The following is a 19073-nucleotide window of genomic DNA, read 5'->3' as shown; positions in this document are numbered from 1 at the left end:
AAATTCACCCCCTTGTAGTGGTGCGCAAAAAAATCGGTTCACATTCGAATCACGATTTTTATTAATCCCGATTCTAAATCGATTCATAATTTTCAAATATCGATTTAAAAAAAAACTACAAACTTTTGAAAAATCATAATTTTTTATTTGATAAGAATCTATTTTTAAAAATGTTTTTAGGCCATCTCCATGCAACCAGAAGATGTTCTAATATGTAACCTGTTTTGAAAAAGTCCCATTATAATTAATATACCAAATAATGCGAGAATCGGTTTGATTCTAGAATTGTGTTGAATCAAGAATCGATTCTGAAACGAATCGTTACCCCAGGAATCGTAATCGGATCCAATCTTTTGGTGCCCAAAAATTCACACTCCCCCCCTTAGCCTCTGTAGTGGTGCACAAAAAAATCGGTTCACATCCGAATCGCGATTTTTATTCATCCCGATTCTAAATCGATTCATAATTTTCAAATATCGATTAAAAAAAACTACAAACTTTTGAAAAATCTTAATTTTTTATTTTATAAGAATCTATTTTAAAAAATGTTTTTAGGCCATCTCCATGCAACCAGAAGATGTTCTAATATGTAACCTGTTTTGAAAAAGTTCCATTATAATTAATATACCAAATAATGCGAGAATCGGTTTGATTCTAGAATTGTGTTGAATCAAGAATCGATTCTGAATCGAATTGTCACCCCAGGAATCGTAATCGATCCAATCTTTTGGTGCCCAAAAATGCATCCCTCCTTGTAGGGGTGCATAAAAAAAATCGATTCACATCCGAATCGCGATTTTTATTCATCCCGATTCTAAATCGATTCATAATTTTCAATCAATTTACAAAAAACTACAAACTTTTGAAAAATCATAATTTTTATTTTATAAGAATCTATTTAAAAAAATGTTTTTAGGCCATCTCCATGCAACCAGTGTCATGTCTGTGTAATCATGTTTTGTTTAGTTATTGGACTCTTTAGTTTCTGGCTTTTCACTCCCTTGTCTTGTTTCCATGATTACCCATTAGTTTCACCTGTTCCACGTTTGGACTCATTGTGCACTCTTGTTTGTCACCATAGCAACCCATTAGTTTTCACCTGTAACGTCACGCACCTGTTTCACGTTTTGAGTCACGCACCAGTTTTCATTAATCATGTCTGTAGTATTTAAGTTCATTATTTTTCAGTTTGTCTTTCTGGTGACATCCCCACATTTATGCTCTGCACATTTCTGACTCTTTTTTCATGTCCATCGTTCACGCTGCTCCTTTTTGTCCATCCCAAGTAAGTTTTGTTTATTATTGCCACAGTTAGTGTTTTTTGTTGTTCATAGTTTTTGCCTTTGTGCAATTGTTTGGTTTCATAGTTTGTTCTCCGCCATTGTGCGCGCCTTTTGTTTACTTCCTTGTTTTGTATTTATAGTGTTTAAATAAAAATGTACCTACATTCCCGTCTCGCCCGAGCCAACTTTCCGTTGCCTTCTAGAAAAACTAAACTCCAGGACCAAGTCATGACGACCAGAAGATGTTCTAATATGTAACCTGTTTTGAAAAAGTTCCATATAATGAATATACCAAATAATGCGAGAATCGGTTTGATTCTAGAATTGTGTTGAATCAAGAATCGATTCTGAATCGAATCATCACCCTAAGAATCGGATCAAATCGTTAGCTGCCCAAAGAGTCACACCCCTACTGCCTAATCTAAAATGTGTCATTAGCTCAGACTTTAGTGTGGTGCATTAAACGTAGCTGTGCTAGGATGGCAACTCATGCTAGCTTAAATGTTAGCTTTTAGCGCAAAGAACCGGAAATACACGTGTCAGAATGGCAAGCATGTTAGTTTGATTAGCAATTAGCAAGTGAACATTAGATTTTTAGGACCCTGGAGGCGTTCTACGTAAAACTGGGGACCTATTTAGTTCCGAAGTTCTGGTTGTTGATGTCCATGTTGACGTGACGGAGGCACCTCCGGAGACACCGATGACCATCCCTATCCAATCGCTCAGACTCGTGATGCGAGTGTAGACGCCATAGTAGTCTGGGCGGCCGCAGCCTTTGCCCCAGCTCACCACCCCGACCAGGAACCAGCGACCGGACTTCTCCTGACACACCAGAGGCCCACCAGAGTCCCCCTGATAACACACAATGACAGCAACTTGGACTTTACAAACACATTTTTCTGGATTTTACAATTGTATAATATAACATTTCAAACACTTTCGTTCTTACTGTAGAATTAAAGAATGTTATATTCATTGTTATCATTATTTTAAGGACCTTGATCCATTGGCGTTGTTAGGCCTATTTTAGGGGGGCTCAAGCCCCTCTAAAATATTCTTAAGCCCCCCTAAATAATTTGGTGTTATATATATATAGGTATATATATATTTATATATATATATATATATATATTTGTTTTTTATTTTATTTTTTTACAAATACATGCCGACATATTCATTATAAAGTGGCCCGAATATGAGTTTAAATAAATTAATCATATAACCTGTCATTATTCACTCAGTTTCCCCTCACTTCATATCGTAAATCACCAAAAATTATTCCCGGGCGCGGCACCGCTGCTGCCCACTGCTCCTCTCACCTCCCAGGGGGTGAACAAGGGGATGGGTCAAATGCAGAGGACACATTTCACCACACCTACTGTGTGTGTGTGACAATCATTGGTACTTTAAGGGAGAGAGCCCCTTTAGTGTGTCGGTATCCAATCCATTCCACTTGTTCATATAGAAAATGCCCACATCACTCAAAATCCAGTCCGCATTTTCTCTGCGACCTTGCCTGCGGTCCTTGGACTTGTTCATATAAAAAACGCCCACATCACTCAAAATCCAGTCCGCATTTTCTCTGCGACCTTGCCTGCGGTCCTTGGACTTGTTCATATAGAAAATGCCCACATCACTCAAAATCCAGTCCGCATTTTCTCTGCGACCTTGCCTGCGGTCCTTGGACTTGTTCATATAGAAAATGCCCACATCACTCTTGTAGAATCTATATAAAGTAATATACATTAGTCTAATGTTAAAACAATGAAAAAAACATTAAATATATTTGTTTTATTGTATTGTTACATTAATAGCTGTTGTATTGTTATAGAATGGCTTGGTAAACATTTCATAGGATTTTCAGAGGGAGGAAAAACCAAGACATTTAATATAAAATGTAAAATTAATAAATACATTAAAAGAAAAAGAAAAAAAATGGTTAAAAGCCATCGTCCCGGGGAGCATTTCCTTTCGTCCCGTGCATTTTTAAAATAATAATAACAATGAATCATTTCTAAGTTTTTGTTAGCCGTTTGTGAAGTTTTGTGCTCGTGCGCTACGTTCGCTCGCGTCCTGTGCATCTCCTGGGGGCTAAGCCCCCCCTGTCCTTAAAAGCTAGTGACGCCCCTGCCTTGATCCACCACCACCACTATTTACCAGTGAGTTTTAGATGCAGTTACTGCAGCTCGCCAGTGGATGTCAGTGTCGCCATCAAACACGCCAATGCAAAAGAAGAAGAAGAAGTCTCCTTTGCATTAATGAAATTGACAAACTTGACTATAAAGTAGTAAATTAAAGTAGTACAATGTTACTTACAGGTAAGACGTTGATGGAAAAATACGCTTGACTAACGTTTTAATGTTTTTGTGAGACGATTCGACCATGTTTATGTTTGTGGTATGGATAATGAGACATTAGCTTTGTGTGAAACAGTCAACGCTAATGCACTGTACTGAATTGGTAAAAACATGTCATCAGTGTTTGAACCTGACAACTACATAAATAACATCCTGTAATTGGATTTTCATATGATTGTTTTATCTTGATAGATTGAAAATGAACACCAATGAGTTGACTGATGAACATTATCACATAATTTATTCAGAAAATATAAATAACGACAAATAAAGTATTAATACTATTAACTGCAACAGGTAATCATAAAAACAACCCAACAACATTATGGTTTGTACAATGTCAGAATGTGCTTGGACTATTTTTCTACATACATACATACCAGTGACGTGCAGTCACTAGAGGCAGGTGAGGCGGGGCCTCACCTGCGCACATGGAAAGAAAAAAAAATGTAAAAAGAAAAAAAAAAAATTGTTATATGTATCCAGTGATTATACTATAAAGTTATTTTCCATTTAACTTCACCAGTTTTAATTTATTTTTATTCAAAATCGCTGAATTTTCACATTTGCCGTTCAAATACTGAGAAGAGACGGTGCGGTGAACAGCAGCCAGTTGAGGCACGTCACTCAGTGCCGCAACATGGATTGCGCAATGACTCGGCTAACTGCTGGCCTGCTGTGCAGTGAGACTGTATTGCTATATGAACTATATTATACATTTCCATAGTTTAGTTAGCTGAGGTATATAATGTACAGTGTATTTTGTCAACAATTGTATGTGTGTAAAGTATTTCTTGTGCTGAGCTATCATAAAACGGCTGCAAAAGACGCACTGGCTGAGGCTCGCCTCCTGCACCCCCGCCGTAGAATTGTTATATCAACTAAAGCCCACACTTAAACTTTCCACGTGCAAGATTGAATCTATTTAAAAAAATTATTTCATAAGAAGCCAAAAGGTGCAAAAACAATAATGTTGGTGTCGGAGGAGTTGTGAATGACTGCAGGGACACAACATTAGATACACCTGCAGACTGCAGGTGTACCTAATTCACAACTCCTCCAACACGAACATTATTGTTTTTGCACTTTTTGGCTTCTTATTAAATAACTTTTGTAACCTATTTTCATGGGCTTTCCTCTTTGTGATGTTAAGTTCCTGTTATGCGCTGTTATACAGTATATGCCTTGAGCTCTTATTTTGAAGGCGCTAAGAGCGGAAGTGATGTCACGTTGCGGAGGTTTTTGAAAGAAAGTAAATAAAGTGGTCCTCGTGTAAACTGGAGCCTCCTTGTTTGTTATTTTGTAGTTTCATACAGTATAGGCGACATTTATAAACCCTCGGTTACACTTTTTAAAATAGATTCAATCTTGCACGTGGAAAGTTTAAGTGAGGGCTTTAGTTGCGACGCATGGACTTCATTTATAAGTAAAGGTAAGACCATAATAACGCTTTTTTTTTATTAAATGTGTTTTTTTGTGTGCTACAGTTTGTATGTGTAAAGTTAAAGTTAAGTTAAAGTACCAATGATTGTCACACACACACTAGGTGTGGTGAAATGTGTCCTCAACATTTGACCCATCCCCTTGATCACCCCCTGGGAGGTGAGGGGAGCAGTGGGCAGCAGCGGCGCCGCGCCCGGGAATCATTTTTGGTGATTTAACCCCCAATTCCAACCCTTGATGCTGAGTGCCAAGCAGGGAAGAATGCTGGTATGAGCTTTTAAACATAACCCGTTAACTGCTGCCAATCAAATGGTGAATAAGATACTCTTTAGGGTTCATATGTTTGTAAATCTGACCGTGATGAAGTCAGTGCCTCACCAGCCATCAACCTCACCGCACATCACTGATACATACATACATACATACTATGTATGTATGTACTGTATGTATGTACGTACGTACGTATATGTGTGTGTATGTATATATATATATATATATATATATATATGTAGTATATATGTATGTATATATGTAGTATATATGTATGTATATATGTAGTATATCTGTTTAGTCTGAAAGTCCACATTGGAAGTTTTTGAGCTTGGATTCATAATCCTCCAAATTAGCAGCCAGAGTAGCTAAGTAAAAAAACGACTTCTCGGCTTCCTCTGAAAAAAGACGTAGCTACATGCACCTGCTAGCTCATGTGCGCCCCCCTTTTCATGGTGACTCAGAGTACTACAGCGCCTCGCAATACAGTCCCATTAGCAAGAATAATGATGTCACACATACATTGAATACTTTACACAGATGTAGAATCTACAGAAAGTCAAGAAATATATTTATAACGCAGTTTAATGGCCTGAATATTAATATTTTGTTATTAATAATCCTTTTCTAGAATAAATACATGAATAAATGCTAACATGGGAAGGTACAGTGTGTTGTGTTAATGTTAATGTGTGTTTAAATGTACATTTGCATGTGGAGTATAACAAATATATATATTTTTTAAATTTTTTGCAGGGGTAACAAATATTGTGACAGATTAGTAAATGTGTTTTGTTGTCGCATACCTGACAGGAGTCCTTGCCTCCGCTGCGGTATCCAGCGCAAAGCATTCTGGGAGTGACCAGGTGGCCGTAGGACCGAGCGCAGGCCTCCTCGCCGACCAGGCGGACGTCCACCTTCTGGAGCACCACTCCCGTTTGACCTGGACAGAAAGCGTGACGGTCAGCAATCATTACCTTTTTTTTTTTTTTTTTTTTTTTTCCAGAACTGCTTGTTGTTGTCAATATGACACAAACCTATGAAATACAGTAAATATAGTACACTGTCATACACACTAAATGTGCTTAAGGCATGTTTCTGCGTGCCAGAGGACTCCTCCCTGTCATCATGAAGTTCACAAACCACACACTTCCTTCCTCTCCTAGACTACAAAAAAACCGTCTTTTTTCTCCTGATGGGTCTGCTTTAAATAGAGACCACGTCCACCTCACTAAACACTCCACTCAAGCCTTCTTTTTATCATTCATTATTTACCACTCATTAGCAAACTGACTGATGTAAAGCCATTGAACTATTCAAAAGGAAGGAGAAGGTATTTTATGTTGACATTTTGTTCCCTTTGTAATCAAATCTGTCATTGTAAAATATTGTGATAATGGCCACCGTTACATGACTAGTAGAGATGGACCGATTATCGCCAATTAACGGCGCCAATATTTGACATTTTGACATGTATCGTATCGGCCTTTTTTCATCAGTATAGGCTAGAGATGTCCGATAATATCGGACTGCCGATATTATGGGCCGATAAATGCTATAAAATGTAATATCGGAAATTATCGGTATCGGTTTCTAAAAGTAAAATGTATGACTTTTTAAAACGCCGCTGTGTACACGGACGTAGGGAGAAGTACAGAGCGTTAATAAAACTTAAAGGCACTGCCTTTGCGTGCCGGCCCAATCAAATGATATCTACGGCTTTTCACACACACAAGTGAATGCAATGTATGGTCAACAGCCATACAGGTCACACTGAGGGTGGCCGTATAAACAACTTTAACACTGTTACAAATATGCGCTACACTGTGAACCCACACCAAACAAGAATGACAAACACATTTCGGGAGAACATCCGCACCGTAACACAACATAAACACAACATCTCCCCATCGCCCTAATTCGGAGGTCTCAAGGTTGGCAAGTATGCTCTAGTATACTCTGGACTGAAGCTGTGTGCCTTCATTGTTTTTGTAGCTGTTGTTTTGAGGCATGTTTAAGAAAAATAAAAAATAATGCAGTCAAAGTATAGTATTTCCCATAGTTGTAGTGGGTATTAGGATTATCTCAGGGAGAGCATGTCCCAAATTCCAAGCTGCTGTTTTGAGGCATGTTAAGAAAAATAAAGCACTTTGTGACTTCAATAATAAATATGGCAGTGCCATGTTGGCATTTTTTTTCCCATAACTTGAGTTGATTTATTTTGGAAAACCTTGTTACATTGTTTAATGCATCCAGCTGGGCATCACAACAAAATTAGGCATAATAATGTGTTAATTCCACCACTGTATATATCGGTATCGGTTGATATCGGAATCGGTAATTAAGAGTTGGACAATATCGGAATATCGGCAAAAAAGCCATTATCGGACATCTCTACTATTCATGTTTAGATAACTTTTACTGCAAATGAATATCGGTTATCGGCTTCCTTGACTAGTAATAATCGGTAGTGGTATCAGCCCTGAATAACAATCATTTCAGTCGATCTCTACTAACTAGTAAGTTAGAGATCACTAAAGCTCTTCCTCACCTCCCTCGCGGAGTGCCCCCCAGCCGGTGACCCAGCATAGCAGACCGGGCTCTAGCCGGTGGGTGCGGGGAGGCAGGCAGGCGGGCCGGGCGTGATCGGCGGCCATGGTGTACGCCGAGCGGTCCAGCTTGAGCAGGGCCAGGTCATAGTCGTAGGACTTGTTGTTGTAGTCACGGTGGACGTGGACGCTCTGAACTCGCGCCGCTTCTTCTTTAGGGCCGCTGGCGTTAAGTAGGACCTTCCCCAAATAGACGGTCCACATTGAGGGCGAGTAGAGGCTGCGGGGGGAAGAGAGATAGGAAGGAGTGGGTCATGATCCCAGTTTGGACTTTTTCTGGGTTTTGAATCATTTCCTGTCCTGTTGCTTCTACTTAGAAGTAGGGATGTCCGATAATGGCTTTTTTGCCAATATCCGATATTCCGATATTGTCCAACTCTTAATTACCGATACCGATATATACAGTCGTGCAATTAACACATTATTATGCCTAATTTGGACAACCAGGTATGGTGAAGATAAGGTCCTTTTTAAAAAAAATTATAAAATAAAATAAGATAAATAAATTAAAAACATTTTCTTGAATAAAAAAGAAAGTAAAACAATATAAAAACAGTTACATAGAAACTAGTAATTATTGAAAATGAGTAAAATTAACTGTTAAAGGTTAGTACTATTAGTGGACGCACAATCTTGTGTGCTTACGGACTGTATCCCTTGCAGACTGTATTGATATATATTGATATATAATGTAGGAACCAGAATATTAATAACAGAAAGAAACAACCCTTTTGTGTGAATGAGTGTGAATGAGTGTAAATGGGGAAGGGAGGTTTTTTGGGTTGGTGCACTAATTGTAAGTGTATCTTTTGTATTTTATGTTGATTTAATTAAAAAAAACCCAAAAAAACCATACCGATAATAAAAAAAACGATGCTGATAATTTCCGATATTATATTTTAACGCATTTATCGGCATCGACATCTCTACTTAGAAGTTTTAGTGTTGTACTTCCTGCTTAGTTCCGATAGGGTTTGCTGCACCTCCATGTTCTGTTATCTTGTTTAACTGGTAATTAAGCCTGTTTTAGTTTATTCTGGTTCAACTGTCGGGTGCTGGATTTTTGTATTGTGTCGCTGTTTGCCTTTGCTGTAGCTGCGTACTCTGTATTAGCCTTCTGTTTGATACCTTTTCTTATTTTTCCCCAGTTTAATTAAAAACCGGCACGTCGCCATCTGTCTCTGCATCCTGGGGTCACGACAAGCTCAACCATGTGTTAAGCGTGACAGAGGTTACAGAGCTGACGTGTTTCCCCTTTTACAGCTTTGGTGATCTAGAGCCACACACTTTCACTTGCTAAGGCCTGATCTGTTTAGGTCCAAATAAATAGTGCTAAACAGTGTGTGCAAACCAAAAAAAACGGGAAACAGTATTATTTATAACCGCGATATGGTCTGCCACTCCATTTAATGTGGTCCACCACATCATCATCATGGCCCGCCATGTCATTCAACATGGTCTGCCACGTCATTTAAAGTGGCCCTCTGAGGGCAGCCATAATTGCGATGTGGCCCTCAATAAAAACTAATTTGACACCCCTCCTTCAGATGAACAGAAACAGATAAGAGACGATAAACTGCCAATAAATTTTGCTTACACCGTCAACCATACTTGCCAACCTTGAGACCTCCGATTTCGGGAGGTGGGGGGGCGTGGTCGGGGGTGGGGTGCGGCGTGGTTGGGGGCGTGGTTAAGAGGGGAGGAGTATATTGACAGCTAGAATTCACCAAGTCAAGTATTTAATACACACACACACATATATATATATATATATATATATATATATATATATATATATATATATATATATATATATATATATATCCTGAAAATATGCAAACAAAGCTGTGTTTAGATAATTGATACTTCAAACTTAAATAAATATTAAGGAATATAACATAACTTGGCTTCTGAGAGCTTCAAAATGTAATGAATAAAATGCTAAAGTTGTTGATAAACAAGCAATTATTTTAATAATTAAATATGGTCATTTTAAATGAATTATTATGATAATTTAAAATTAATTATTTCAAATATGTTTATTTTAATGTGTAATTCTATGGCTGGATGTAATAAGGAGTCAGAAAAAATACAAATAAAAATACAATTAATTTTGATGTTTTTAGCAAAATATAGTAAAAATGTATTTAGTTATTTAAAAAAAATATATATATATATTTATTTTTAGGTAAGATAAACATAATAATACAATTTGTCTCTAGTCTGGATGATTTAGTTCTTGTCACCCTGTTTTCCTACCGTCGTGAAAAAAGGCTGTCGTCACTCAGGTCCTCATGGAGCTGGAGGGGGCGTGGCCTCCAGCTCCGGCTGAAAATCGGGAGATTTTCGGGAGAATATTTGTCCTGGGAGGTTTTCGGGAGAGGCGCTGAATTTCGGGAGTCTCCCGGAAAATTCGGGAGGGTTGGCAAGTATGCCGTCAACTGTCAAAGCGTCATTACTTCACTTTAAATGATTCCATTTTCCAAAACCGATACCAGGCTTTAAGGTTAAGGTTGAGGTCTGATAATGACCGGACGTTGATATCGACACCTGTATCGTCCCCTTGTGGTGGAAAATCAGAACAGTATTAACTTCGCTGCCTGCAGCTTAATTATGTTTGTATATATTCTTCAAAACGTATTGTGCTTGCACGTGCTTTAATACACTTTAGTAGATCGACTAGTCGGCCTTTTTCAGATACATGATTTTCCTTCACTGCAAGTCAGAAAGTGGCTCTATGGTAACTCACCGGTCGTCATAGAAACAGTGCGCGGCAGTTGCCACCCACTGGCTGGAAACCAGGGCGCCGCCGCAGATGTGGTTGCCCTCTACCTGCAAGCTCGCCTGCCATGGCCACTCCCCCTCTGAGGCGTCCACTCCCCCCACAATGCGGCTGGAGAACTGTCTCAGGCCGCAGTCTACACACACACACAAAAACACACACACACATGTTCCAGGAAGTAGACGTTAATAAATGTTATTATTTCCCTCTCACCGCATTGTGTCTCGTCTGAGGCGTCAGGACAGTCCGTGACAAAATCACACTGCGGGTTTGGCTTCTTTAGACACGTTCCGTCAGTGCAAATGTAGGTCATGTTTGTGCACTGCACACCTACACACACACACACACACACACACACACACACACACACACACACACACACACACACACACACACACACACACTGGTTATCATTTGGAATGGGGACCAAGTTTTTGATCATGACTTGTGGGGACCACCCTTTCTACAGGTTGTAGAGGCATAGATAAAATGGTGTAAAATGTCCACTGCCCAGTTAGCTCATACACGTCTTTAAATCTCTGGATTGATGAAGTAATGTGCTGATCATTCTTACTGGGGACCCTGGGGAAAAATAGTTAATATGGTTCATGGGGACCAAATTTAAATAATTTTGCATAATTCATACAAATTTGTACGTGACTACTGAGGACCATTAAAAAAAAAAAAAAGTTGAAATGAAATATGACATGATGGTCAGAATACAGCACTACAGCTGTCCTCTTATAGGAAGTTTCACCACTTAAATGTTAAAGCAAATCCTGCATCTTCTGTGACATTACTGAAAACTGCTATATAGCAGTAATGAAGTTGTCTGCAACTCCAACTACCATATATAGAAGGATGGAACATTCTGATTGTGAATCATACTTTAAGGTAATAATGTTTTATAATCATGCTACCAACCCCCCATCACACGGCCGTTGGATTACAGAGGTTCTCTACAATCTAAAACTGGAAAAACTTAGGTTTTCGCTAAAAGGCTCGGTTCAAGCATTTGAAAGCTCATGGAGCCCTTTTTTGCTGTATGTCAACTCTCTTGACCTATTCCCAGACGCAGATGAGGAATAATCTCCCTTTTATTTATTAGTATTATTTTATTCTATTCTTATTTTATTATATATTATTATTATTATTATAAATTTTTATTTTATTTTATTATTATTATTATATATATTTTTTTTATATATATCTGTCTGTCTCTGGCCTCGTATGTGTGTGTGTGTGTGTGAGAATGTGTCTGTCTTTGTCGTCTTACTTGTTACATAATTTTGCCATTTGTCCCTCGTTAGTGGGACCTGAGTGGGGTGGGAGGGTGGGTGGGTGGTTTGGGTTTTAAGGGAAAGGGTGTGAATCATTTACTGACTTTAAAATTGTAGTGTTTCGACTTGCACTTTTTTCTGTCTATTTGAAAATGCCAATAAAAAAAGTTGGAAAAAAATAAATAAAATCATGCTACCAAGTCAGACCTACACTGTTCCAATATCCATTTCTCTGTTCTCAATTGTTGATGACTGATGATAACAACCAAACCCAACCCCCCGCACCCCTCCACACCCCGGATTGTAAATAATGTAAATAATTAAATGTGATAATCTTGTGTGATGACTGTATTATGATGATAGTATATATCTGATAGTATATATCTGTATCATGAATTTAAACAAGTTGAAAAACTTATTCGGGTGTTACCATTTAGTGGTCAATTGTACGGAATATGTACTTCACTGTGCAACCTACTAATAAAAGTCTCAATCAATCAATCAATCAATGCTGTATAAAAATGTAATCCTAAGGAACACTAAACCAGATTTTGTTTGGGGGAAAATATATTAGTTTGAACTAAGGATGGATACCATACAGAATTACAGTACTGTTAATGCCAGGATAACAAATGTTTCACTTTTTCAAGAAAATACATTTTCTCTTTTACCAATATTTGAAACACGTAAAGAAAATAACCCAAATTTCCCTGTTGTGGGATATCAATAAAGGATTATCTTATCTTACCTTAAACCACAGAAATAAAATACAAACTCATTTAAACTTTTATTTTTACTTTTTATTTTTAACAACATTGATGTGCAAATGTCTCACACTCAAACTAACCAGTAAACATGTTTTATGGGCCAAAGCTTAACAATCACTTAGACATCTTCAGAATGGATCTGACTATCATTTAAAAAGGTTTCCCTTTAGGGGACCTGTTTTTTTTGTCCCCATACCGTCAGAGGTGCCCTAAAGGCATACTTGCCAACCCTCCCGGATTTTCCGGGAGACTCCCGAAATTCAGCGCCTCTCCCGAAAACCTCCCGGGACAAATTTTCTCCCGTAAATCTCCCGAAATTCAGGCGTAGCTGGAGGCCACGCCCCCTCCAGCTCCATGCGGACCTGAGTGACGTGTTGACAGCCTGTTCACATGTCCGCTTTCCCACAATATAAACAGCTAATGATCGAGGGCGAGTTCTTGGTTTCTTATGTGGGTTTATTGTTAGGCAGTTTCATTAACGTCCTCCCAGCGCGGTAACAACACACAACAACAGCAGTCAAGTTTTCGTCTACCGTAAAGCAGTTCGTCTGCCGTAAACAGCAATGTTGTGACACTTTTAAACAGGACAATACTGCCATCTACTGTACATGCATATGTGACCCACCCATAATGTGCCACATTTTTGTGTTGATTTATTTATTTTATTTTGTGGTTTGAATTCATTTTTGGAGCTGTCATTACACATTTATCAGTATTCACATTGGTCAGTAGGGGGCAGTAGGGCGTTTCTTCCCAATTGAATGCTATCACCTGCAGACCGGAAGTGTCTTGTCATTCTGATGAGCGCAACCAGTCTGTGAACAATTGAAACGTCCTGTGTGCTTTTTCCTCCTGTATAACAGGTTAGTTTTGGTGAATCAACTCACTGAATAATATCCATGTGATCTTTATAAGTTTAAGTACACATTCTGATGGTGGAGCCTAACTCTAAAGTGTTTGTGAGTTGTAGTTTGTATTTGTGAATGAATCCAGTGCACAGCTGCAGTAATCAATACAAAAAGGCGACATGAGTGCGCAATGTTTATATAGGAACTTCTGATCCTAATTCAGACTCCCAAATTAGAGCTCCCGTTTTCTTATTGATTTTATAATGTATATTTGTATAATGTGTGTGTTCTGAAATAGTGACAGAGAATAGAACAAGGAATGACAATTCAATCCTTAACTCAACAATGAGTAGATGAGTGTTATGTGTATGTATATGTGTAAATAAATGAACACTGAAATTCAAGTATTTATTTAATTTATTTATATATATATATATATATATATATATATATATATATATAGCTAGAATTCACTGAAAGTCAAGTATTTCTTATATATATCTTAACCACGCCCCCAACCACGCCCCCTGCCCCACCCCAGACCACGCCCCTTACCCCCACCCCCAAATCGGAGGTCTCAAGGTTGGCAAGTATGCCTAAAGGTGACTGTGTAAGCAGAGCGATGTCCCCATTAAGTAAGCATTGCCAGAAACCCCCCCCCACACACACACACACAAGCATTAAGAGCAATAGTCCACCAGATGGCACTGTTTGTTAAAATTCGAAACATAAGTTCAATATTTAATGCAAAGCAGGGTATTTAAACACAACAATTCATGTTTGAATTATGTTTAGTTTTTTTTACCTGATGGGGCACTTATGATTGAGCCCGCTAAAATCTGCCTAGCAACAAGTCAGCCAAAATCAATTAATGGAGTAAAGTCTTACGAGAGGACGTTACCAACCTTAAAAAAATGATTGATTACTGAAAGAAATGGAACAGTTTTTGTGTCGAGTGAGAAAAGGAAAGCTTGAGACCCCCTCATGTGGTCCTTCTTACAGCCTGCAACAAGTCGCCCCTCCACTTTCTCACAGGGGCCGTGAGAACATGAATGTCATAGCCAGAAAACACACACACACACACACACACACACAAACCTTCTCAGTGGCCTTCTGGTTGGAGTGTCCGCCCTGAGATGGGTAGGTCGTGAGTTCAAACCCCGGCCGAGTCATACCAAAGACTATAAAAACGGGACCCATTACCTCCCTGCTTGGTGCTCAGCATCAAGGGTTAATATTGGGGGTTAAATCACCCAAAATGATTCCCGGGTGCGGCCACCACTGCTGCTCATTGCTCCCCTCACCTCCCAGGGGGTGAACAAGGGGATGGGTCAAATGCAGACAAATTTCACCACACCTAGTGTGTTTGTGACAATCATTGGTACTTTAACTTTAACACACTTACATATGTGTATGTTCCAGTATGTATTTTTCTCTCACCGCATTGTGTCTCGTCTGAGGCGTCAGGACAATCAGGAACAAAATCACACTGTGGGTTTGGCTTCTTCAGACACGTCCCATCAGCACAAACGTAGGTCATGTTTGTGCACTGCATACCTACACACAGACACACACACACACACACACACACACACACACACACACACACACACACACACACACACACACACACACACACATACAGTGTTGTTTGAAGTATGCATGCAGCTTGATGATGTCACATAAAAGTGAGCGATACCTTGAGTACAGTTGATTTTGTCCAAGGTATCGGTGCAGTCTGGATGTTGATCGCACAATTTGTAGTAGTCCACACACCGACTGTCCTCAGGGCACTGGAACTGGGCCACACACACTAAAACACACATTTCAGCCTCTGTTACTGACACCATTTTTTATGAAATAATGAACGTAAGGTAATTGGCCCCACTATGGACTGGACTCTCACTATTATGTTGGATCCACTATGGACTGGACTCTCACTATTATGTTGGATCCACTATGGACTGGACTCTCACTATTATGTTAGATCCACTATGGACTGGACTCTCACTATTATGTTGGATCCACTATGGACTGGACTCTCACTATTATGTTAGATCCACTATGAATTGGACTCTCACTATTATGCTAGATCCACTACGGACTGGACTTTCACAATATTATGCAAGATCCACTATGGACTGGACTCTTACACTATTATGTTAGATCCACTATGGACTGGACTTTCACAATATTATGCGAGATCCACTATGGACTGGACTCTCACTATTATGTTAGATCCACTATGGACTGGATTCTCACTATTATGTTAGATCCACTATGGACTGGATTCTCACTATTATGTTAGATCCACTGTGGACTGGACTCTCACTGTTATGTTAGATCCACTATGGACTGGACTCTTACACTATCATGTTAGATCCACTATGGACTGGACTCTCACTATTATGTTAAATCCACTATGGACTGGACTTTCACAATATTATGCTAGATCCACTATGGACTGGACTCTTACTATTATGTTAGATCCACTATGGACTGGACTCTCACTATTATGTTAGATCCACTATGGACTGGACTCTCACTATTATGTTAGATCCACTATGGACTGGACTCTCACTATTATGTTAGATCCACTATGGACTGGACTCTCACTATTATGTTAGATCCACTATGAATTGGACTCTCACTATTATGTTAGATCCACTACAGACCGGACTTTCACAATATTATGCTAGATCCACTATGGACTGGACTCTTACACTATTATGTTAGATCCACTATGGACTGGACTCTCACTATTATGTTAGATCCACTGTGGACTGGACTCTCACTGTTATGTTAGATCCACTATGGACTGGACTCTTACACTATTATGTTAGATCCACTATGGACTGGACTCTTACACTATTATGTTAGATCCACTATGGACTGGACTCTCACTATTATGTTAGATCCACTACGGACTGGACTTTCACAATATTATGTTAGATCCACAATGGACTGGACTCTTACACTATTATGTTAGATCGACTATGGACTGGACTTTCACAATATTATGCTAGATCCACTATGGACTGGACTCTCACTATTATGTTAGATCCACTATGGACTGGACTCTCACTATTATGTTAGATCCACTGTGGACTGGACTCTCACTGTTATGTTAGATCCACTATGGACTGGACTCTTACACTATCATGTTAGATCCACTATGGACTGGACTCTCACTGTTATGTTAAATCCACTATGGACTGGACTTTCACAATATTATGTTAGATCCACTATGGACTGGACTTTCACAATATTATGCTAGCTCCACTATGGACTGGACTCTCACTATTATGTTAGATCCACTATGGACTGGACTCTCACTATTATGTTAGATCCACTATGGACTGGACTCTCACTATTATGTTAGATCCACTATGGACTGGACTCTCACACTATTATGTTAGATCCACTATGGACTGGACTCTCACTATTATGTTAGATCCACTATGGACTGGACTCTCTCTATTATGTTGGATCCACTATGGACTGGACTCTCACTATTATGTTGGATCCACTATGGACTGGACTCTCACACTATTATGTTAGATCCACTATGGACTGGACTCTCACTATTATGTTGGATCCACTATGGACTGGACTCTCACTATTATGTTAGATCCACTATGGACTGGACTCTCACTATTATGTTAGATCCACTATGGACTGGACACTCACTATTATGTTAGATCCACTATGGACTGGACTCTCACTATTATGTTGGATCCACTATGGACTGGACTCTCACACTATTATGTTAGATCCACTATGGACTGGACTCTCACTATTATGTTAGATCCACTATGGACTGGACTCTCACTATTATGTTAGATCCACTATGGACTGGACTCTCACACTATTATGTTAGATCCACTATGGACTGGACTCTCACTATTATGTTAGATCCACTATGGACTGGACTCTCACTATTATGTTAGATCCACTATGGAATGGACTCTCACTATTATGTTAGATCCACTATGGACTGGACTCTCACTATTATGTTGGATCCACTATGGACTGGACTCTCACACTATTATGTTAGATCCACTATGGACTGGACTCTCACTATTATGTTGGATCCACTATGGACTGGACTCTCACTATTATGTTAGATCCACTATGGACTGGACTCTCACTATTATGTTAGATCCACTATGGACTGGACTCTCACACTATTATGTTGGATCCACTATGGACTGGACTCTCACTATTATGTTAGATCCACTATGGACTGGACTCTCACTATTATGTTAGATCCACTATGGACTGGACTCTCACTATTATGTTAGATCCACTATGGACTGGACTCTCACTATTATGTTAGATCCACTATGGACTGGACTCTCACTATTATGTTAGATCCACTATGGCCTGGACTCTCACTATTATGTTGGATCCACTATGGACTGGACTCTCACACTATTATGTTAGATCCACTATGGACTGGACTCTCACTATTATGTTAGATCCACTATGGACTGGACTCTCACACTATTATGTTAGATCCACTATGGACTGGACTCTCACTATTATGTTGGATCCACTATGGACTGGACTCTCACTATTATGTTAGATCCACTATGGACTGGACTCTCACTATTATGTTAGATCCACTATGGACTGGACTCTCACACTATTATGTTAGATCCACTATGGACTGGACTCTCACACTATTATGTTAGATCCATTATGGACTGGACTCTCACTATTATGTTAGATCCACTATGGACTGGACTCTCACTATTATGTTAGATCCACTATGGACTGGACTCTCACTATTATGTTAGATCCACTATGGACTGGACTCTCACACTATTATGTTAGATCCACTATGGACTGGACTCTCACACTATTATGTTAGATCCACTATGGACTGGACTCTCACTATTATGTTAGATCCACTATGGACTGGACTCTCACTATTATGTTGGATCCACTATGGACTGGACTCTCACTATTATGTTAGATCCACTATGGACTGGACTCTCACTATTATGTTAGATCCACTATGGACTGGACTCTCACTATTATGTTAGATCCACTATGGACTGGACTCTCACTATTATGTTAGATCCACTATGGACTGGACTCTCACACTATTATGTTAGATCCACTATGGACTGGACTCTCACTATTATGTTAGATCCACTATGGACTGGACTCTCACTATTATGTTAGATCCACTATGGAATGGACTCTCACTATTATGTTAGATCCACTATGGACTGGACTCTCACTATTATGTTGGATCCACTATGGACTGGACTCTCACACTATTATGTTAGATCCACTATGGACTGGACTCTCACTATTATGTTGGATCCACTATGGACTGGACTCTCACTATTATGTTAGATCCACTATGGACTGGACTCTCACTATTATGTTAGATCCACTATGGACTGGACTCTCACACTAT

At 39.2% G+C, this 19073-nt stretch overlaps 1 protein-coding gene across 1 annotated transcript in view; it reads right to left on the bottom strand.

Moving 5' to 3' along the window:
- Positions 1-1172: 1172 nt before the first annotated feature.
- The window catches only part of tmprss6 (transmembrane serine protease 6), a 31484-nt gene continuing 13583 nt past the window's right edge, over positions 1173-19073 (bottom strand). Inside the window, exons 12-17 of the mRNA XM_061984460.1 lie at positions 15339-15452; positions 15080-15196; positions 10712-10880; positions 7905-8182; positions 6160-6296; positions 1173-2135 (exon numbers count right to left, since the gene is read on the bottom strand). Of these exons, the coding sequence (XP_061840444.1) occupies positions 1878-2135; positions 6160-6296; positions 7905-8182; positions 10712-10880; positions 15080-15196; positions 15339-15452 (1073 nt within the window). The 3' untranslated portion in view covers positions 1173-1877. The remainder of the gene's footprint in view (positions 2136-6159; positions 6297-7904; positions 8183-10711; positions 10881-15079; positions 15197-15338; positions 15453-19073) is intronic.

This window comes from Nerophis lumbriciformis, linkage group LG25, assembly GCF_033978685.3.
Source record: "Nerophis lumbriciformis linkage group LG25, RoL_Nlum_v2.1, whole genome shotgun sequence".
NCBI classification, from domain to species: Eukaryota; Metazoa; Chordata; class Actinopteri; order Syngnathiformes; family Syngnathidae; genus Nerophis; species Nerophis lumbriciformis.
This window is presented reverse-complemented; position numbering and strand designations above follow the sequence as displayed.